This window comes from Coturnix japonica, chromosome 15, assembly GCF_054131305.1.
Source record: "Coturnix japonica strain WE chromosome 15, WE-NBRP24, whole genome shotgun sequence".
Lineage (NCBI taxonomy): Eukaryota > Metazoa > Chordata > Aves > Galliformes > Phasianidae > Coturnix > Coturnix japonica.
Genome location: NC_140677.1, coordinates 12,919,314 through 12,940,520, shown reverse-complemented (window position 1 = coordinate 12,940,520; position 21,207 = coordinate 12,919,314). Strand labels below are relative to the sequence as shown.

At 42.7% G+C, this 21,207-nt stretch overlaps 2 protein-coding genes across 10 annotated transcripts in view; one reads left to right on the top strand and one right to left on the bottom strand.

Annotated features, from left to right (window-relative positions):
- The window catches only part of CARD19 (caspase recruitment domain family member 19), a 66,420-nt gene that overhangs the window by 26,434 nt on the left and 18,779 nt on the right, over nucleotides 1-21,207 (bottom strand). The gene's annotated exons all lie outside the window — the stretch shown is intronic.
- NINJ1 (ninjurin 1) lies at nucleotides 1,687-17,857 on the top strand. 3 transcript variants are annotated; one of them, XM_085516530.1, is made up of 4 exons: nucleotides 1,687-1,828; nucleotides 9,225-9,454; nucleotides 13,446-13,607; nucleotides 15,568-17,857. In XM_085516530.1, exons 2-3 carry the CDS (start codon nucleotides 9,256-9,258, stop codon nucleotides 13,589-13,591), a joined length of 345 nt encoding a protein of 114 aa, XP_085372656.1. In that variant the 5' UTR covers nucleotides 1,687-1,828; nucleotides 9,225-9,255; the 3' UTR covers nucleotides 13,592-13,607; nucleotides 15,568-17,857. The 3 variants fall into 3 exon arrangements, with proteins under 3 accessions (XP_085372656.1, XP_015730313.1, XP_085372657.1); XM_015874827.3 differs by having other exon boundaries at nucleotides 9,220-9,454; XM_085516531.1 differs by lacking the exon at nucleotides 1,687-1,828 and adding an exon at nucleotides 8,899-9,037 and having other exon boundaries at nucleotides 9,220-9,454.

The following is a 21,207-nucleotide window of genomic DNA, read 5'->3' as shown; positions in this document are numbered from 1 at the left end:
TTCAGACTCAGGCTAAGCTGTTTCTCTGTTCCAGCAGGATTGCACCCATTTCCTAAAGGCCAACAACAGTTCCTGGTTGCATAAATCTCTTCAGTTCACATCTGTGCAATACAAATGTGAGATAGGATGGATATCTTCTGTTCCAAGATACCTTCCATTCCTAAATGACACCTCCAGAATGCAGACCCTTAATTTTTAGGCGTAATGGCAGAATATTTTTATCAAGGTCAATGAAACCTCTACAACTACCAATAGAAATGATCAAAATTCTATTTCTCTCTCTTAATAAGTGTTTTCCAGCCCTCTGTTCTAAAGAGAAGCACAGAAGGCTGCAAGGAATCAAGATGGATGAAGGCTTCTTAGAAAGCCCAGTTCAATAATTCCAATTGAAGACAGTAACTTGTAACTGCATGCTTCATCAAGGGGATTTTCTAAGAAGAAAATTAATTATTAATTCAAGGCATTTCTGAGAACAGTTCAACTGGAAACTTATTTGACCTTTAGCATTAAGATTGGAAACCCAACTTGCGCTTAGGTTGTGATCACCCACATCTGGTTGTCTGTATGCTCTTCCATGAAATCTAAAAGTGAATTCAGCTGATAGTTAATGCCTGTTTTAACTTAAAAATTAAGGTCAGCTGAAAAATAAAAGTCAACAGTGAGGAGACATTGCACTTCAATGCTGACATGAACATGAATTTTGGAATTCCACTGCAGGAAGTTGAAAGGACAAGAAAAATCACAAAGACTCATACAACGTTAAGACCATCACCACAGTGCCACCCTTCCATTTCTCAGTAATGCTTTCATATTAGACGAAGCACGACCATCTATTGCATGAGGAAAACTGCAGTGATATGGCATGCAATATTTGATGTGGCACAACACTCCTACATCTGCATTTTAAGGCAGACACACAGCAGCGCACACTGCTGTTCAAGACCTCACATACATCTTCTGTCCCAAGATGCACACATGCACAACTGAGCTTCCTGCTCTCCTTGCAGCTGGGGCACTGTCTCAGAGCACATTTGTGAGGCTCAGATTAAGGACCAATTCCCAAGCACACACCTGATGTAAAGCGAAAACAGCCAAGTGCCCAGACCTCTTTTTGCAAATGCAATGTGTTCCTAAGCATAGGTCAAACAGCTCTCTATTAATCACACCAAGCAACGCAGCCAGGTCTTCCTTCTATAGAAGTTACTTCTGCCAAAATCCCATGCTGATGATCGAGGAGCAGAAAGTAAAGCTTCCATATAATCTCCTTACAAGTATGGTGTAGCTGGAGCTGGGTTTATACTTCGTTTTTGGTATGTGTTTGTTTATATTCTGTATAGTATGTTTCAGCACTATTCAGGGACTGAACTGAACCCCGTGAGAACAGTCTGTAACACAGACGACTCGGAAGGTGTTAACCTAAGGGATACATCGTACTCCAGACTCTGGCACAAACCACCGGAGAGCATTTTCAGCTCAGATGAGCATCAGGCTGCCAGCCCTGCTGCGTACTAAAGAAGGAATCGTTCTCAGCCCCACAGCCGGAGCTGCCTGGCTCCCGATAGCACTAAGGGCGCACCGAAGCCGGAGCAGCCCAGCCCCGGGGCGGTGTGTGCGCGGTGCGGGCCGTCCCTCCTCTCCGCTGCCGGAAACTTTCTCTCTTAACCGCGGCCAGAGGGGGGAGCCGATACAAAAAGGGTTCTCAGAGGTTGCGAGCAGCAGCCTCTGAGGCCTCCGCTGCTCCGCTCAGGGAGCCGAGATGGACTCCAGCGGCGAGACCCACGAGCTGAACGGGCGGGCGGAGGGAGCGGAGCCGGCGGTGGTCGAGCGGGTAGGGACCGAGGCGGGGGGGTGGGACGAGCGGGCTGCTGCAAGCTCAGCACGGCAGCAGCTGCCCTGGGGCTGTCAGTGCGGAACGTGGGAGCTGCCGGCGATCCCGGAGGCTGTTATTGCAATCCGGAGCTCCCCTTTCCGTGGGGTACTGTGCACGCCTCTCTTTTTGCCTTGGATCAAAGACAGGCCTGGGAAAGATTGGAAAATCCTTTTCAGGCCTGGCACGGTGGCTGCAGAGCTCCTGCGTGGGCTGGCGCCCAGCTCATCAGATGTCCTCCTAGCTAAAATCTCGGTACAGAGACAGATTTCTGATGGGGTTTTTGATAGGGCAGGAAGGAATGGCTTTAAACTAAAAGAGGAGCCTGAGCTGCTGGGCTCGGGGCTGGTTGATCTTTAAGTCCCTTCCAACCGAAGCCATTCTGTGCTCTTATGATTTCTGACTGGGAGGGTTTTCCTGCAGGAGCTGAGCTGCCCATGCCTATTTGCATGCAGTAATCCACATACAAACAAGGGAAAGCACAGCTTTTCACTGCTCCATGCAGTCAAAACATGCCTAGAGATGTGCACTGGAAAGCATTTCATCCCATATTATGTTTACATGTAAAGGGTATTTTCCAAGCGTGCTGCTTTCCTAAAACACCAAGCGGCTAAAAGAGCACCTTTCATGTCCTTTTGAAAGAGCCCAAACTCTGAAAAGCTTCTCTCATTCTCACTCACCAAGGGCTGCCACACAGGAACAGCTGCACCAAACCACTACCCACATAGCTGGCTGGTCACAGGTGGTTGCAAGACTGTGCCTTCCCTTCCTGGAGGCTTTACAGGCCTGGACAACAGACCAGAAAAATAGCAAACAGTCTGGTTTTAATAAATCCTGGAAAGTATCTAAAAAGAAACAAGGTCAGTACGCGCAGATCAAACTGCTGGCCTTTAAGCCACTGACTTCTCAGAATTTGCATTTATTTTTTAACACCCAGACTCAGGATTGCATCACAAGTAATGGGGATTTTTTTTTTTTTTTTTTTTTTTAATCTTGGTCTGTTCTAAGAATTTTTCATGACTTTCCTGTTTTGCTTCATTTCCAGTTGCGTGCAATTATTGTTTCACTAGAGTTTTCCCATAAAAGCTGTGCAAGAATAAGCAGGGAGAGTTCATATTGTGTTATGCATACCCTCTATTTAGCACTTCAGAGAACTTCCCAAACTACTTCATTTTCTCAAATATATATTAAGAAATTATACGCACAAGATGAAACAGGACAGATTTCTTAAAAAACAAGTTTTGAGGAGTAGATACCATAAGAATATGATCAAATCCAGAATTCACACAAACAATTACAGGGCCTCGACCTGCAGTGACTGGAGCTGAAAGTGTTTATGTGCCTGCTATAAGGAGAGCTTGCCAGTATCTCTGGTAGCCCTGAAGTTCATAATGCCCATCCTAGTATCTGCCCTGCCCTCAAAATATATTCTCTTGTACATCACTCTCTCAATGAATTCCTCTTTTGCTATAGCTGATACAAAATGCAGGTACCTTCGGAGCAAAAAATGGCTTAGTTACCTTCAAAGCAGGGTAGAAGCACAATAATTGCATTGTTAGCTCACTGCAGTTCCAAATGAGGGGTCACATTCATTCTAGATTTGATTTATTTTAACTCGGTCATTAACTTGGATAATATTTTTCACCAACTGTCATGGTTTTAGAAAGAAGTTGGGCATTTCTTCCTGTGCTGGCTTGGCACACCTCAGTGACTAATGGGATTAATTACAGTTGGAAGCTGTGCTCGCCTTTTGTGCAAAGGAATTGTTCAATGCCAATAGTAACTGTTTTTTCATGCTCCTGTGTTTGCTTCCTTTGTTCGTGCCCTGTATCAAAACAGTCCAGGAGCTGCTTTGCTGTGAAAACTAGCACAGTTTGGCCTTCCCATGATGGCAAGAAATGCCAGTGGAAATAGTTACGGGTCTGTGGGAAAAAAAGTGAACAACTATTGGATGGTTAAAGAGTACAGCTGTGGAATATTTGATTTCTATAATAGTCACATTGTAGCTGAAAACGTATTCAAGTTGGTATATGAATTCCTAAGTTACTTTGGGACTTGTCAGCTTCTTGGCATTGTAACACAAGTAACAAATCTCAAATTTCTAAGAACTTGTAATAATCATCCTGCACGTGGAATGAAATTGTGTATTCCTATATGCTACAGTGTACTTCCAATGTAAGCTCCCATCGTGGTGCTAGCCTCACAAGTAAGCAGCTGGGACAAACAAGCAGTGCCTTGGCAACATAAGACAGGCAGCCCACTGCCCAGTGATGAGCTCCTGTTCAGTTTGCTCTACAGACAAATCTCATTTATAACTTGCTTCAAAGACATCAGGTGTGCTGATCACTGATGTCATCTAATGAACAAAAATACTCTCACTTGGTCCTGGAGACAGCACAGCTTTAGGAAAACAGAGCTCTGCCCTGAGCTAACATGTCTGTACCTTTCCCTTCTATTCATACAAGGTTTTTAAAACTCAAGAATTAATACAGCTACCACTTGTTAGCTTTTGTTGTATTTTCATTTTCTGTTTTCCATATACAGTGTGGCTCTTCTTCAATATAGGCTTTTAAAGGCGCTAGGAAGCTGAACACAGGCTGAAGTGTTACTTTGTTTGTTTTGGTTTTTAATATACATTTTCTAAATGACCTGCAACCACAATGCCTCCAGACGTGACTGCAGCAGCCTCCCAAGCTGGGTAGTGCTGTGTTAGGTTGGTACTTGAACAGACAGATCACCCCCAAATGGAATTCCTATGGGAAACGTCACTGATGATTCAGCGCCAGATTTAGGGATTTTTTTATGAGTCAGTGCTAAGTTGAACAAGTGCTCTAATGTTTTGCTGGGGGGAAAGAAATCACATCTTCCCAAGGAGGTGTACACAGGATCTAATATTCCACTGTATGACTGGCACAACTGAAAATATTTGCCTTGGGAGAATGTGTTTTTTTATGTGTATGTAGAATATTTTTCCCTATTTTTTTCTATATCTAAAAATTATTTGAAACGAAGGGGAAGTCTGATTTCAGTGGCCACATCTTGACCTGTTGCATTTCTGCTGTGTAGATGACAGACACTGGGACAGAAATTCTACTTCTGTCAGCATTACTGAATAACTCTATAAAGTCAGTGGTTCAGTTTTGCAACAGCTGGGTTAGCTTTGGAAGGAATAAACTTAAAAGCTCTGAAACTGTGTTTTGTTTCAGTTCTACGTAATTTCTTTTATGTCTGACCCTTCTTTGATATAACTGGAACTTTCTGCTAAATGTTTTCAGCTTATTTTTAATTAGACTATTTCAAAACATAGTAAAGAACCATTCACTGTGAGATCTCCATGACTCGGCCTTATATTTTGCACAGCCTTGTTATTACTTAGCAACTTTCCATCATTTGAAAATTGGGACTGTCCCTAAACACAAGCATTTCTGGATTTGCAACATCACAGAGTGAGTTTCCTGAGGTTCTACTGGTCAGCAACCAGACCAAAAGTTCATCCCGTCTCATTTTAAAGTAAGGCTGCTTGGCTTCTAAGTGCATAAAATCTGCCCTACAATTGCAGTAATCACTAACCCAAAGTAGGAGGAAGACTGCATACAGAATTAGAGCAAGCCAGGGATTCTGAAGACTGTTTCAAAGTAAATGTACTCAAAGGCAAAAGCAGGTGTCACTCATCAGAAGCACAGGTCTTAGAAACCTTATTCTGAATATATAAATGATAGTCATTGCTATCCACCCAATCATCCTGAATAAAACCGTGGCCTTCCTGAGTACTTGGACTACTTCAGCAGTCACTAGTGTTTGATAAATACCCTGTTCAGCAAGCAGCCAAATAAACTGTCACATGAAGCAATTTACTGCTGTAATAGAAGTGTGAATCCTTACTTTAACAGGTCGCTGTATTTAACAAAGATACTTTATGATTTGTTCTCAAGGGTTTCCATTTTCAGCACTGTTTCCTTCCTGTTAAATCACCAGGTGTGCCTTAGAACTGATTCAAACTCAGCATATAAGGACATCTACCTCAGTGCCGTGTTTATTTTTAAATAAACACAGTGAATAAACCCTTTCTGTATTTCAGGGGGACTCGGTTATTCTGGGTGTGCCATTAAGGCAACAAGTGAAGCAAAGCAAAGTCTGTACCCACACAGTTGTCAGTAAGATGATGTATCGTAAAACTCAATTCCCAGCGTGAAGAAGTAAATATGAGCTTTGTTTTTCTGGAAGGAGAAAGCATCAGCTTCTGGTGTAGCATCCTGGCATCACCCCAGCAGTGCTCCAGACAAGTCAGGGAGCTGACTGCCCTGTGAGCACCGAGTGCTGCTACTGCCCAGAGACAGAGCAGCTGCACACAGCTCTTGTGCATGCACCTGTGAACAAGTGCTACCTTTCCTTGGACTCATTTGGCAACACAAAGCATAGTGATCAGTTCATCTGTACCAGGCAGTTGCTATGATTACATCACAACTAAAACAGGTCACGGGACTCCTCTTACACAGCACACGTGCTGTTCTGCCAAGTGGCAACTGCACATCTCACAAGGAATCTGCAGTGGTTTCACTCTCCCTGCATCCCAGCAGGTGACAGTAGCACAGTAACTGCCACTCAGTGCTGCCATATGGCACCTTCCCAAAACCACAAAGTCATATAGCAGCACATGTAATTTCTGTCATGCAGGACTATCATTAACCAGGGGTTAAGGCAGCGGCTCTCCTTTCATTGCCTGTCTATATATTGCCATGCAACATGTTGTCTATTGTTAAAAACTGCTGCCAAAGTACTGCCTGCATTTGTTTTGATCCTTTGGGCAGCTGCCTTCAAGTTCTCCCTTAAGTCCATGCTAATTTGCATTCTTTTGGTTTTATGGTTTCCTTTCACGAGGCAGGAGACTCCATTTCTTTAAAAAAAAGGGGAACAACCATTTCTGGAGCTTCCATGATTGCACACCATTCTTCCAAGCACAAAGCACAGCCAAGGACACTCCATGCCACAGACCTGGGGTTTCTGCCCTCCCTGCACCCAGCTCCCACTGTGCCTGGTCTGCTGGCAGCACTGCTGGCTGGAAGACTCTTCACAGAGTAAAATGCCATCTGTTATACTCACACCTAGTTAACAGCTGACCTGGGATGCTAGAAGTACAAAGTTTTACTTTCTTTTTGCTAAAGTCTTCTCTGCTTATCAGAGTTCAGAGGTGACCCAGCTTTTGCTTCCATAGCAGTTCAAATGCCATTGGTTGCTGTGTGCTGGTTGGCCATGCAGAAAAGGGATTAACAGACTACAAAGTCCTGACTGTACAGCCACATACTTGCCCCGGAAAAGAAAGAGCTGACATTCTGCTGACTGCACAGGAAGAGCCCAGTGTCTCATAAAGGCAACTAAAAGGAAGATGTAGGCCAGACTGTTTATTCTTCAATAGAACTTTTCTTAAAGTAGTCCCATTCCTATGTAGAGTGAAAGCTGTTATCAGTTCTCTACCAGCACAACTCCTGCTGCAGCCTGCTTCCATCAGGATTAAGACTGGAGCATAGCTACCCAAACAATCTTTGCCTATGTTACATATTGAAGCCTTGTAAGCTCAAGGAATAATTTAGAGGTTTCGTTGTTTGTTTCTGATCAGGAAATAGTTAATCAGCTACTAGACATCAGAAAATATAATTACCTCTATTAAGAAGTCACTGCAAAATAGATTCTGACACTGGTTAAGAAGAGTTTCTTTTGAACTCATGCCCAGAAGTCAGGTTTTGCTGTTCCACATGTAATTCCTCACCCTGTCTTACACATTGTGTAAGACAAGAATGAATCTTTTATTCTGTGCAATTCATAGTCAAAAAATCTTAGTCTGGATTTTTCTAGTGAGCACTGCCAGTGTATCTTCCATGCTGCTCTAGGTAATGAAATTAGCATCCTTACCTGTTGTTTGGCTTGTGGCAGTGCTATACTAGGAGCAAACACTAACTCTAAATATCCCAATGCTAGAGCAGCTATGTGGGGCTGGGAGCAGAGAGAGGAGACTGCTTGGGAAGAGGAAAGGTGACGAACTGGAGGACAGACCCTCCCCAATCACATAAATTTCACTTCTAGGCTGCAGAACACAGACAAAAGCAAACTCTTAACTAGTTCTTCCCAACTGAAGGTGGTATCAGTTTCAGAGCCATTCTCTGAACAGTGGAAGAGTAAACAAGCCATCTGCATGAAGCTACAGTTACACGGTTTAATTCCCTCTGCAAAAAAGAAGTCTGCTGCTGTCCCATGATATTTTTCTCTCAGTAAAATATTTAGACTGTGGTTGGTTACAGCATGTCCGGTGAAAATAGGTCAAGTTGGGCATTTGAACGCCCTGGAAAAACTGGGAGTGTGTTTGCTCTATGTATCAATATCTATCCTTTTAATAAAATGCTTTTAAGTCTGGTCAGTGGCAAACTTGGCTCTGGAGATGGAAATTTGATGGTTATTAGAGCCGCTAAAGAGAGCAATCTAAGGGCGTTTTCTGCATTTCTCTTTAAAAAGAAATTTCCCTCACTGTATTTTCTGGCAAGCACAACATAGTTGTGCAGTAAAAACATCTCTCAGAAGCAGGTTGGAAGCAGTCAGCCAAAATAAATTTGAAATAAATTTGAATATTATTTTTATAAAGTCTACAAGTAAGATCCATAAGAGTAATATCCTAAACTGTCTGGAGACTGCAGAAGAGCAGCACCTCACCTTCCTTTAACTAAGGGGTTAGGCTTCCACACCGAGCCTAGTCACCTAAGCTGCATCTAAGCCATGGGGAATTAGGAACCACAGGAAACAGGCTGCCAAATTTCAGGTTAGGTCACCTGAATCATCATCAGGAAATGCTCATTTTATCCATCTCTTCAGATTAACCAGCCCTGGTTTTGCCCTGCAGTAGGTTGGTTTTTTTCCTATTTGTTTGCTCAGGAATTCAAAGGCCTGTGCTGATGGGATAAGGGAAAAAAATACCCTTGTAATTGGGCAATGCTTGGCAACCACGAATCATACGATATTTCATCAGAAACTGTTGTCTGTATAAGGAGCTGGACGGTGGCATGGCAGAGTGAGAACCAGCAGGAAAAGAGGTCAAGCGAAGCTCATACTGTGGCCAACTCCCACAAAAATCCTTAAAATGAGGCTCAGGACTAATGAAAGAACTAGGCAGACGTGCAGTGTCCAGTGAGTGTGAATTTAATAAATATCTGTGGTTTTAAGTATGTCTTTGGGAGTTTCTTCCTCCCAACCTTACTCAGCGCTAACTTTTCTTATGGTAGAAACAATGATTAGAGCGATCTCTGACTCTCCGCACTAATTACAATAGATATGAATAACATTATTTTTTTTTCTTCTCTCACTTTTAGTACAGACCGTCGCAGTGGTTTCAGAGAAATGGGCCTATGAATATCAACCACTACGCAAACAAGAAGAGTGCTGCAGAGAGCATGCTGGACATTGCACTGCTGATGGCCAATGCATCGCAGCTGAAAGCTGTGATTGAGCAAGGACCTTCTTTTTCATTTTATATGCCTCTTATTGTTCTTATCAGCCTGTCGCTCACAATGCAAGTTATAGTGGGAGTACTCCTGATATTCCTTGGTATGTAACAAATGCAAGAACCCTGATGTGTATTTTTCTTATAGAATGCAACCTGAGAATAGAGGTTCTCCATTCATTTTTAAGACTTGTTGTGTTTGAAAGCCTTGACATCAGAACTGATGTTTTCTTTTAAGACCGTAGAAATATTTCAACCAAAGGAATAAGGGCAGCTTTATATGTAATCTTCAGTTTTGATTACCATCATCAAATTCATTTGCCAAGAGACTGAATATTCCTCTTTTCAGAAAGTCTAAAGGAGGAAGGAACCTGATGAAATACCATAAAAGAAACATTAGTAGGTCAGTTACGATCATGCAGTCTGCCCAGTTTCATAAGACAGTTTTTGGCAAGACTTGTTACTTAATCTTATGACCAAGATATATTTATTCCATATCAGTCATAGCGTAAGTGATATAAGAATGTATTGTGAATATAGAACTCTAGAACAGAAATGATGATTGGATTGTCCATCTTCACACTGGTGTTTTATATTATCATCATCAGCTTGCTTTCATTTTTGCCATCAAGTCAAAGCTTTGGTAACACATGCTAAAAAAAAATGGTTTTAAATTTAGGGGATTATTCAAAGCATCTGAAACCCCCAGGGAAGGAATAATAGAAATGTACTTAATGATGATTTTTCAAACCCATGTTAAACTACAACTAAAAAGAAAGATAGGTTTTCTTTCTTGGGTAGATGCAAGAATTTACCCAAAGAGCATTCCATGACATTGGTCAAAACAACGACATGAAATATCAAAATACAGTCCAAACAGCTTCCTTAGCCTATGAATACTACAAAGCGATAAGCCAGCATTCACATAAAGCATTTACTAAGTTATATGGGCCACCATGGTCATTCTGATGCTCTGCCCGTGTTCCTATTTCACAGCTGAACAGCTTTTTGTTCAAGGAGGAAGTTCCCAGGAAATGGGGATACATCTGGCTTGTAACATTGATGTGCTGCTGACATGGCTTTTTTTTTTTGTTTTACTCTTACGAAAGAGACTGAGAACATCTGCCTCTGCATTTGGCAGAGTTGGCACAAGGGCAAAACCCAGGTACTTGGCACAGATGAGATTCCAGAAAGGAACTAGAAAAAGTAATCTCGTGGTACTGGGGAGTGTGGTGAGAGTCATGGAAAACAAGAACAGCAACAGCCACTTATCTGTATCTTGGTTGAAGGCATCTCCCTGGTGGTTGTGTTAGTTGTTTACAGCCTAAAAGCCTGCTTAAGGACTCATTTATCATTTCTGCCAGGCTGAATTCCAATTCCAATTACCAGACTGGCTTCCTTCTCAGTAATTTCTTTGACAAAGTGAGCAAAAAAAATAAAAAAGGTGCAGAATAACCCCAATTCCAAAGCTGTGCTGTGATGTGGTACACAGACTGATTCATGAATAGGGAGGTGCATTAGGAGCCCAGCCTGGGCTCTGCACTCAGCAGTGGTTCTATGTCTGGGGCTCTGAGAGCACCAAAGTCACACAGTATGTTGTTGGGGTAACTTTTGTGGAATATACTGTTTTGCTAAGCTCAAAAGGTACTGAGAATAGGAAGTGGGCATGAAGGTACGAAGATAAAGGCATTGCAGCAATAGCTTGCTTTCCACAGTGTGTGTTTAGTAGTTTTGGCCTACAGAACTATTTGCTATTGCCTTAAGCCCTCTTAGAAAGGGCACACAAGTCCCAGCAGAAGTCCAAATCATCACCCAGTTTCTTACCTAGAGACAGTTTTATCCCAGGAGCTACAAGTTCTCACTGTTCTTTACTAGGGATTAAAAGCTTTTCCTCCTTCAAAACAGCATTTTTGAAGGCAGCATTAAAGCCCTACCTTTGAGCCCTGACAAAGAAGGCAGGCGAATGTTTTATGTAACACCAATAGGCCCTTTTCCTCTTAGAGCTCCCGATTCAGCCCATGGTTCTCTCCTAGCTTTTATGAAGACTTCCTCCCATTTGACTTTCTGATTGAAGACAGCTCTTCCAGAAAGACACACCAAGACAGTTGTGAGCCTGAAATAAGGGGTGCTCATAGTCTTCTCTGTGAAAAAGGAAGTGTTGGAAATTCCCTCTCAGACTGAAGCAGCACTGAGACTACAACTCCTCCGAAGAGCCTTTATGTCCTTCTACAATCACGTGTGCAGAATACATAGCTTAAAAAACTGCAACTAATTAACCAAAATTGGTATTTTGAGGAACATTCAAAGTTGTCCCTGAGTGTGATTTGGCAGTCCTAGCATTTGAAAATAAGAGTAAAGCATGTGTTTGAAATAGTAGAGTTGGCATGAAATGGCAGTATTCTAATCCCACCGCAAAACATAGAGAATAGCTGATTGTTTTTGCAAACAGTATCATCTGAAGTACTGCAGTAGCAGAGATAGGATTGCTGCAATCCTGCTTCAGAATTTAGAGCCCCACCTCAACTACTAAGAAATACTTCTGTAGTCCTTATTCAAACAAAGGCACAGCTTTGGAAGTGGCAGTTCCCCTTCAAGCATGATTTCTTTTAACTCACAAAACATGTTAGGCCATTAGTGCCTTTTTATTAGTTTTAAAGCTAGCCAGCTGTCTGAAATGTCTTTTCTACATACTTAAGGATTAATGTTCCATTTCATTTATTCTGCTTCATTCACATGAAAGCACCGGATTCTTTAGCGGCACTATTAGGATGCAAATCACCACATAGCTCCGAACTCCTTACTAACACATAGAAAATCATTTTCAGGTTCAAATATCGCTGAGCTTAAGTTACTCCACATCAACACAGGTGTGTAGTAGCTTAAGCTGTTAAAGTTGTTCCCTCACACTGTTTGTCAGTGCTTTGACCACCCTGCCCAACTGTACAGCATCAACAAACAGAATTTGAACAGGTGCCCAGAATTCCTTCAGACCAAAACAGCATTAGACTTCCTAATTGGAGACACCAAGGGAATCTGGCTTTTAATGCTTCCACATCCTGGATGTGTTTGCCACCACTTTACTTAACTGATTCACATAGTGAGGAAGCCCTGATTCTGTGGCTAAGTTCCTCAGTGTTGACAGGGACATTATATTAAAAAGAAAATCTACTTCACACAGCAGAGCTGCAAGCATGTGTATGCACCTATCATTATAAAAAACAGCCAGTTTTATTTATGTTGCTGAAAGAACCTGTCAGGTATAAGCTCCTCCCTGTGGGAGAACAGAGGCAGAGAAAAATCTTGGTTTTTCACATTAAAATAGTCAAGCCCCCCCATTCTTATTTGCCTTAAACGAGCACGTTTTAGCCTGTCAAGTCTGTTATCAGTTCAGTGCAGTTTATCTCTGTGTTTTCGCAAGACCTAGAATCAAAGCTTAAGGTAAATTAACAGTATCTCCCTTGTGTGGTCCTCCCTATCTTCTAGTAGCAGTTTAACCAAAGAACTGCAAGAAGCAGAGAAAAACATTTAGACAGCTGGTGCTGCAGCTACACTGGTCTGAAACCTTCCTCTGTGTAATAGATACTGCTTTCTGAAAGGAATCAGTGCAAAAATTGGAGAGGGAAAAAGCTGTACAGATGGGGAAGGGCACCAGTACAAAGACATCCAGCATCTGTAAGGAGAGAGGGCTGTCTGGGAAGGGCCTGGAGCGTTTAACTGTGGGAAATGTACTTTTATTCCATCCCATCAGGGCTTCAAGCTTCAAAACTGAAATTATTTTTAAAGGTTTGAAATCTAGCTTTGTTGCAGACTTTAAGAGATCAAGAACTCAGAAGGTTCCTTGTAATGTTGTGCATGGCTTTGTGCAGCCACAGAGATTAGATGCTAATTACTGGAGGCTATTAGGCGCCTTGTGATTAAAGATCTTCTCCATAGCGCTTTTACTGACAGTGCAAAATCATCCTTCCCTTTTAAGTATGAGTGCTGCAAATAGCCCCATATAAGAAAGTATTTAACTACATGAATAATGAAGACTTTTATTCTGGATTTTGAAATATTCATATACTCAAATCTCTCTTTTCTCCTTTCTCTTTGAAGTAAAATATGACCTTAACAACCCTGCAAAACATGGTAAGCTGGATTTCCTCAACAACCTTGCAACTGGACTTGTATTCATTATAGTTGTTGTGAACATTTTCATCACTGCCTTTGGAGTTCAGAAGCCAGGTGCCAAGTCAGACTAAACGCAGGGAGTACAAGGTGAGTATGGGCTCTGTGCCATAAGACAGAGGGATGTAGCACACAAGAACGCAACGCCCACCCTGACATAACTTGAAAAACAGCAGCGAGTTTCCCTCTATTATTCCAGACTTTACAGATAAATGAGCTGTCTTCAGACTGCTGCAAAAGCAGAAGCTATGCTATAATAACAGCAGGAGTTCCCTGCATTTGTAAACACAGAGTTCAAAAGTTGACAGCAGTGCCTAACTTTGCCAGGGACCCCATGTGTTTGTCACAGATAGGAAGTGACACGGGCTTCCTTCTGGCTTAACCACTCCTTTTTCTCATTGCTGACTAAACCAATCAGGAAAATAATAATATATTGCTTCCTCTAAATGTCTTTTTCTTCTTTTTGGAAGGAAAATTCTGCAATGTATGGCACCCAGTCTGTTAGGAGTACTGAACTCTTAATCTTTAGCCAGTAAACTGCTAGGGCTGATAAATCCAACATACAGTAGGAGACTTCATCAAAGCCCTTCAGTTCCTATGCAGACAATGCGATTTCTCCTTCCTCCCAAGTTGCAGTTTTTTGTTTATGGGAGATTCAGCCCAAAAGATGGACGCTATTTGATATGTGGACATAAGGATAAATAGAGGAACTGTGAGAATCAAACTGCATGTTTTCCTGGTGTCATGAACAATTCAAGAAGTGAATCTAAATTGCAGGCTTGTAACCCAAGAAATGCTACAGTCCAACATCTGCCTTTAAAATAGCACTGCTCGGTCAGCACAGGCCAGCATTGCTCTGTCTCTGTCTTACAAATCTCAAATCTCCAAATCACCTTCAGAGAACCTCCTGAAGGAGTTGCTTGATTCTCCTGGCAAGTCTCGGTACTTTGGCCAAGCCCGTAACATCATGTGTTTGTAACATCATGTATTTGAGTGAACTTCCAGATTAAGTCCTCTCAAGATACTACCTGCTATACTCGAGATACTACCTGCTATACAAAAGCAGCTCAAGGCCTTACTCTGAGACTTTCAAAACACATTCTGCTGGTATTAACACCTTACATGAAAAGCAAATTGCCCTTAAATCTCTAAGCTCACTCAGTCAAAAAGTAAGGTATAAGGCATTAAAACCTATTAGTCTGAAGAGGAACAAGCAGAAAGCTATAAGAACGAAAATCAGACAAGAATCTGTTGGGATGCTGAGCAGGATGGGGAGCTAGGACAAAGAGTCTGCTTTCACCAAGACCTGTGTGGTTCTGGCATTGAAATGGGATAGTTTAATTGCAACTCCTGGCCATCTTTTCTACAACTATTAGGATTTAGTTCTAATCGTAAATGCATGGATTCTCTGAGACATTATCAAAGAGATAGGTGGAACATCCATCTCAACAGCACTCATGAAGACAGCACTGAACTCTAGCCACAAATTTACACTGACAAACCCAAGTACAATAGGGTGAAAAATGACTGGAATTTCAGGTGTCTTCACAAGACAAAACACAGAACTCAGTATCAAAGGGCTTTAAGTAACCCTGCAGCTCAACAGTTACAGACTGATGGAGAGCTCTGTGCACTACAGGCCAGTTCAGTTGGGGAAGCATTAACGCACATTAATTCTGCATGAGGCTGGGTTCTGAACATCACTGTGCATGAGCTGTATGAATGTGCAGAGTACTTCCCCCTGAAAATTTTGCCAGCTATCCATGGACTTGGTCTCCTTCACACACAGCTGAGTTGTACAGAAGCACCAGTGAGTTTGTGGGCTCCTTCTGTAATCCATATAGTCTCAATCCAAAGGATGTTGTGGTCTAATTATGAGTAGGCCTGTGGAATCAGCTGCTAGGAAGCTATACTTTAGATGGGATTTCAGCCTCATTTCTACTACACACACTTATGAAAAGAGAACTTAATTTCCCCCTCTAAGGTAAATTTGTCATTTACTATATTTCCTGAACCACTATCATCTCAGTATCTTTGTTTCTCGTTTCAGAGATCTGAAGCATTCATTCTTCCATAGATTCCACTTGCACTTGGGCCAGCTACACTTGGACACATTAAGAAAAGAATCTGAAGAAGCCAGACACGCAGAGCAGCCTTCTCAGGATTCCAACAAGCAACACACCTGTGTGCCTTGAGCTTTCCAATGTGTTAACACTTAAATTGTTTGGCACCTACGGAAAGAGTGCTTTTGACCCATAGGACATTGCTTTTCCGGGGACTGGCATTTCAATTTATAGATCATTTTTGCAGAAGAGTGGCATAAACAGGCATCAACTGATGGCACTTCACACATTTCAGGACCTCCCATTTCTGTGCCTTTTGCTTTTGCAGTGACTTGATATTTACACGGCGATAAGAAACTGCAGGCCTCCAGTCTGGCATGTTCCCATTGTCCTTCATTTCACTCACTTGGCACCTACGCTGTCCATAGCACAGCGGTTTTCCCTTCCATTTTTCCCAACATAGCCGTGTCTTGTTTCCTCTCCCAGTTCCATTCTTTAACTAAAGCAGTAGACTATCTTTTGGCCAGTTATTCCTTACAGGTAGTCCTGCTTTCTGTTTCTTCATCTCTGGACCACAGTTAAAGCTCTCTACTGTGTGCACAAACACACAGACAACCTCAATGCTCTATTACTTACTGCTACACTCCATGTTCTGAGGATTAGATGTACTTCTGGAAACATTATCAAATTAGCTACACATTCTGTGTCCAGCTGGAAAACTAGAGGATACAGGGTAAACTTCATCTGCTAAACTGGTGCAGAGAGCCTGCCTGCAGTTCTAGAAGGAAGCTCATGACTTGCTTTATCCTCTTTGAGATAGCAATTGCTGCAGCTGTTTTTATGAGTTAATGGCTAAAATAACTTTAAATACATATATACGCATATCTTTCAGGTTATTACCTGCTGGCTCAGGGACTGACACTTGTTCTAAATACACTATTGCAAGTAATGGTGTTTAAAAAAAATTGTGGCAATTTTTTACACTTCCAAAGAATCACATCTGCAGTCAGAAAGTCCTGCTTTACTACATCATGCTTTCTTGTAGTTGCAGATTTGTTCTAATACATTTCCTTACAATTAAGTATTAAATGCTATCTTGCACATATTCATAGAAGTTTGTCTTCCATGTATCTCATCTCATTTCTCTTTAATTATGTTCCAAGCTCCATTGATGTACCACATCTTCATTACATGCTCTATAGCAGTTACTGACAAGAAACAAATCAGAAACTTGTCCGCTAGTAATAAAATAGGCTACATTCCTTTTGATTTTTCTGTTGCTTTCAACTTGACATGTATTTAACCAGTATTTGGCAAACAACGGTTTGAATTATGTGCACTGTACAAATTTAAGCATAGCTCCAAACAAGTACTGAATGAGGTATTTGGGACCTCACGACTGTTTTGTTTTTCCTTCTTTAATACAAACCAGTCAACTGTTTATACGTACTTGTTGCAGTGCTGTACTGCAGTGAACTGACTGGCCACACAGCAGTACAGGAAACCTTAAACATTTTTCTATCTTGGGAAGATGTGATTGTAGGCAGTGACCCAATGTGTTTTTGGCACTTAATGCTTTAACGTTCCGATTTGTCCTTACTGCTCTAAAAGCAGATGCAGACAAAAGCTCTACTGATGCATACTCTGTTTATATGTGGTGATGATATGGCCTGGTTTTGAACGGAGCTTTCCATTCCTGCCACACTTGTTGCCGCAAACGTCCCTCTTGTGCGCTGAAGCACATGAGAGCAGCCTGATAGGGCTGCAGCACAGATGTATCAGGAAGACAAGGCACAGCAGCAAGGCTCTCTATCCTATCTCCCCAACCAGCTGCGCTGTAGAAATGAAAAAATAAGTGTGTGCAGAGCACTGGGGTGCAAACATTCACCATGTGATGATATGATTCCAGTGGACCCTTCCAAGACAATTTTTGGGGCACAGAAGAGGAAGAGAAAAATACTTAATGTTGAATGCATTGCTGAGTGCCAAGGGCTGACCTGCATTAAGGGGGAGATGCCTGCTCACTTGGAGTCTTCTGGAACCAGGCTTAGCACAAGAAATCCTTCAGTCACCCTGAGCTGCAACTGCAACAGCAAAACAGGGATGACTGCAACTTCAGAAGGCCTGATTTCTTCTAATCCTGACACGTGAAAGCCTGATCCTAAGGTCATCCATCTCTGCTGGATATCAACAGTATTCAACTTACAAACAGACATTTGGGGTGTTTGTTTGTTTGCTTTTAAAAATAAAATTAAGAAGGATACTGGTTTATTACAACATGTTTTGTTGTGCTTACGTAAAATATGGAACATCTCTTCAGACATGCAATCTGGGTTTTAAGTCTCTGCAGCCTTTAGAGGTCATGTATCTTTTATCAGACAAAAGTATAAATAATTAAATCTCGCGATTACCATTTTTTAACATTAGGTACTTATTTAAAATCCTGGTATGCATTTCTGAGGGACAGCAAACAAATACATCAGTTTGAATGGTTCTTTGGTTTACTGTGTTTTTCCAGAGTTCTTGGTTGTAGGCAAACATTGCACTTAAAAAGAGGTCATCAATAATAAAGCAAAATGAATCTTCACTGCCTCTCTCAGGAAACAGTTCATGCCAGGTCATCTATTTACTTGTTTCATAAGCTGCTGGGCAGCATAAGAATTACACATGCCGCTCTGGTGGTTCTCATTAGTCCCTCAGCATCAAGGCCTGACAACACTGAAGTTTTCAGCACAGATGTATTTACTTTAGGGGACAACAACAGTTATTTACTGAAAGTGACCTGCAAGCATTTGTTTCCTAAAGCAGGTCACTAGCTGACAGCTGAACAGAATAGGCTGATCTAACAATATAATCCTGGTCACTGCTTCCCTTGGCCATCACACAGGAGATTTTGGCCACTTAATTTATCCAAACACTTTATCCCATTTCTGCTACATCTTCCCACAGTCTGCACCATGAGCAGGATGTGTGCAGGAGGAGGGACACAGCTCTCTGCCAGCAGCTGTCACTGCACAGCGCTCAGAGGGGTACAACATGTTACAATAAAACGCTCAGATGGAGACATTACAACATCCAGCATTCAAAGATTCACAAAAAAGTTGTCAGCAAAGAGCAGTAGAACCCAAAAAGCTATGCATGTTTTCCTTATTTGCTAGCTTACAAGAGTTGATGGCGCTACAGTGTGATCTGTAAAACCACAGGAGAACAGGCTCATTGGAAACACGCTTCCATACTGGAGGCTATTGGGCAAGAAGAAGCTGGTGGTGGACATTCATACACATAACTCAGCTCTGATAACCTTCACACTTAACACCGCTCCTTTAAAATGAACCTGCAGACCTCCCTCAGGTTAGAGGCAATGTATGGCATGCCAGCTGCACTATGATTGATGGGAACATGGGCTCTCTTGGTTTGGTTTCATGCAGGGAAAACCACAGTGCTGCTGTAGGACTCTGTTACGCTTTCAAATCAGTGATTTTGAATTTAAATAGGTAAATTATAATACTAAAATATGATCCCATCTTTGCATAGCTAAGACCACAAACACTTCTTTTCCATTAATAAATGCAAAGCTAGTAGTAAATCAATAGCCTTAGTACAGTCTTAGCAGCACTGCTGCACCACTCACAGAGCAGCAATCTATAAGAGCTAAGTAGGGCTGTTTAGAACAGCTTTGTCACTGTTATACTAACATCCAGAAAAGGATAATACAGAAGGATACTATACACTTTGAACTTCCCTTAGAATAATCTCAGGAAACAACTGGTACCCCAGAAACCAACAGATAGTAATTATTTATAAATTACCACTTAGCAGAAAGAGTCACATCCCACACTACTCGAATACACACAAATACAGAGACCTTCCTTCAGTGTACCTTGTAACACTTGGCTCCAAAGCACCTGCTCATGTTATGCGTGGAGCTGTAGAGCTGGTGACTGAGCACAGCCCGCAGCCCAGCTGCCTGACACACACAAGCCTTCAGTACAACATACCTGGTAACAAGGCATCCTCCAATTGGTTTGTGCTTGTTCATACAGCTCTCCAGCCATCACACAATCTTCTTGTCAGATCCTCTCAGCCCAGACAGGAACCCAGCATCCTTTCTTGCTCCACTGTCGCCCATATATCACCTCCCCACATTCAGTTACCCCTCATATTCCCAGGTTAGAAGGGAGAGCTGAGCTCCACAGCTGAGCTAAATAACAAGTGGGGTGTGAGAGAACCAATCCCAGTGCCCCAAGGGAAGCCCTACTCCCAGTCTCATTTCTTATAGCTCCTGGTGATCACCTGTGTTAGGAGGGGAGCCACAGGTTACCCAGCAGACATCATGGCAAACAGTGGAAGACATGGAACATGATCTTCTAGAGAATCCACAATCACCTGAAGCCCAACCTGCCATCTGGGTGCTGGGTGGGAATAGCAAAAGGATGACCTTCTTTGTGATTGGATGCAGGGAGTAAGTCTGAACTCACTTCTTCTCTTCACAGGCTGTTGAAGCAAAGATCAGTTCTTGTAGCATTCCTCTTCTTGCATTACTTCCTAGCACACACAGTTTGGTGCCTGGCTGCTGTCCCAGAGCAGTGCCACAGCCCCATGGGAGAGGCAAACCTCCTCCTGCTCTGCCCTGCAGCTGCCCCAGCAGCATTTCCCCTCTGGTCTCCAGTCCTTCAGCTCAGAGATGGTCCCAACCCTCTTTTTTGGCAGGATAGGATTGAATATTTAGGAGAAGAGCTGAAAATAAGCAGCCACAACACTCAGAGCTGCACCAGAACTACTGAAATGCTGCCAGCTGTTTGCCCTGGCACCAAAAATAAATGAGACAAAAACAGTTCCATCACCACCCAGTATTACCCCAACTGTTTGGCACCAAAAAAGAAAATTATTTAAGCCACTGGAAAGGATCTGATTTTCACATCTGTGCTGCAACTGTGAAAACTATGCTGATAAAAATCACGTGGGAAAGCTCACAGCAAGCAGCCTCACCTCTGAGAGCGCCACTGTGGCACAGGGCCACAGTCATCCAGCCTGGATGCTGGCACCTTCTCACCTGCTGTCACTGCTGCCATGCTATTCCTTTCCCACAGGCACAGAACCAGCGTGCTTGTTCTTTCTGGGTCCCACCTCTCTCTTCAAGGGCAGGAGAGGGACTGGCTGCTGGTAGCAGCAACAACGAAAGTGGGGCAGGAAACCCCACTGCAGGGCAGGAGGTGTGCAGGGCTTGGGCACCCACCACCGTGGCTCACAGCCACAGCAGCAGCCTGCATGGAGCAGCCCAGCTCTGTGAGTTTTCTGCTTTGCTGGGCACGATAATATTAAAGATTTAGCAGGACCAAAATGTAGGAAAGCTTTTTCTTGCAGCTGCAGACTGCCACGGCCTGTGCTCTGAAATAGAAAGGGCAGCTTGGGACTCACCTTAAATGCTCTTCTGTGCATGCAGCAAGGCAGAGTCCCGCTCTGTGCTTCTGCTCCATAAAGTCAGGGGCGTAGAGCTGCTGAGGTTTGTTCAGGCCTTGGGGTTGCAGCAGGCAGCCATGCTGGTTTCTCACACACATCCTGGCTGTGCTGATGTCCATGAGAAGAGCTCCTTGCCCTCCTGCCCTGAGGAACATCATGTAGGCTGG

What these genes read in the sequence shown, in the direction of transcription:
- NINJ1 (XM_015874827.3), top strand. Translation starts at nt 1,757, where the DNA reads ATGGACTCCAGCGGCGAGACCCACGAGCTGAACGGGCGGGCGGAGGGA. An exon ending in AGCCGGCGGTGGTCGAGCGG is followed by an intron (nt 1,829 to 9,219) that starts GTAGGGACCGAG and finishes TCTCACTTTTAG; the next exon opens with TACAGACCGTCGCAGTGGTT. An exon ending in AGTACTCCTGATATTCCTTG is followed by an intron (nt 9,455 to 13,445) that starts GTATGTAACAAA and finishes TTCTCTTTGAAG; the next exon opens with TAAAATATGACCTTAACAAC.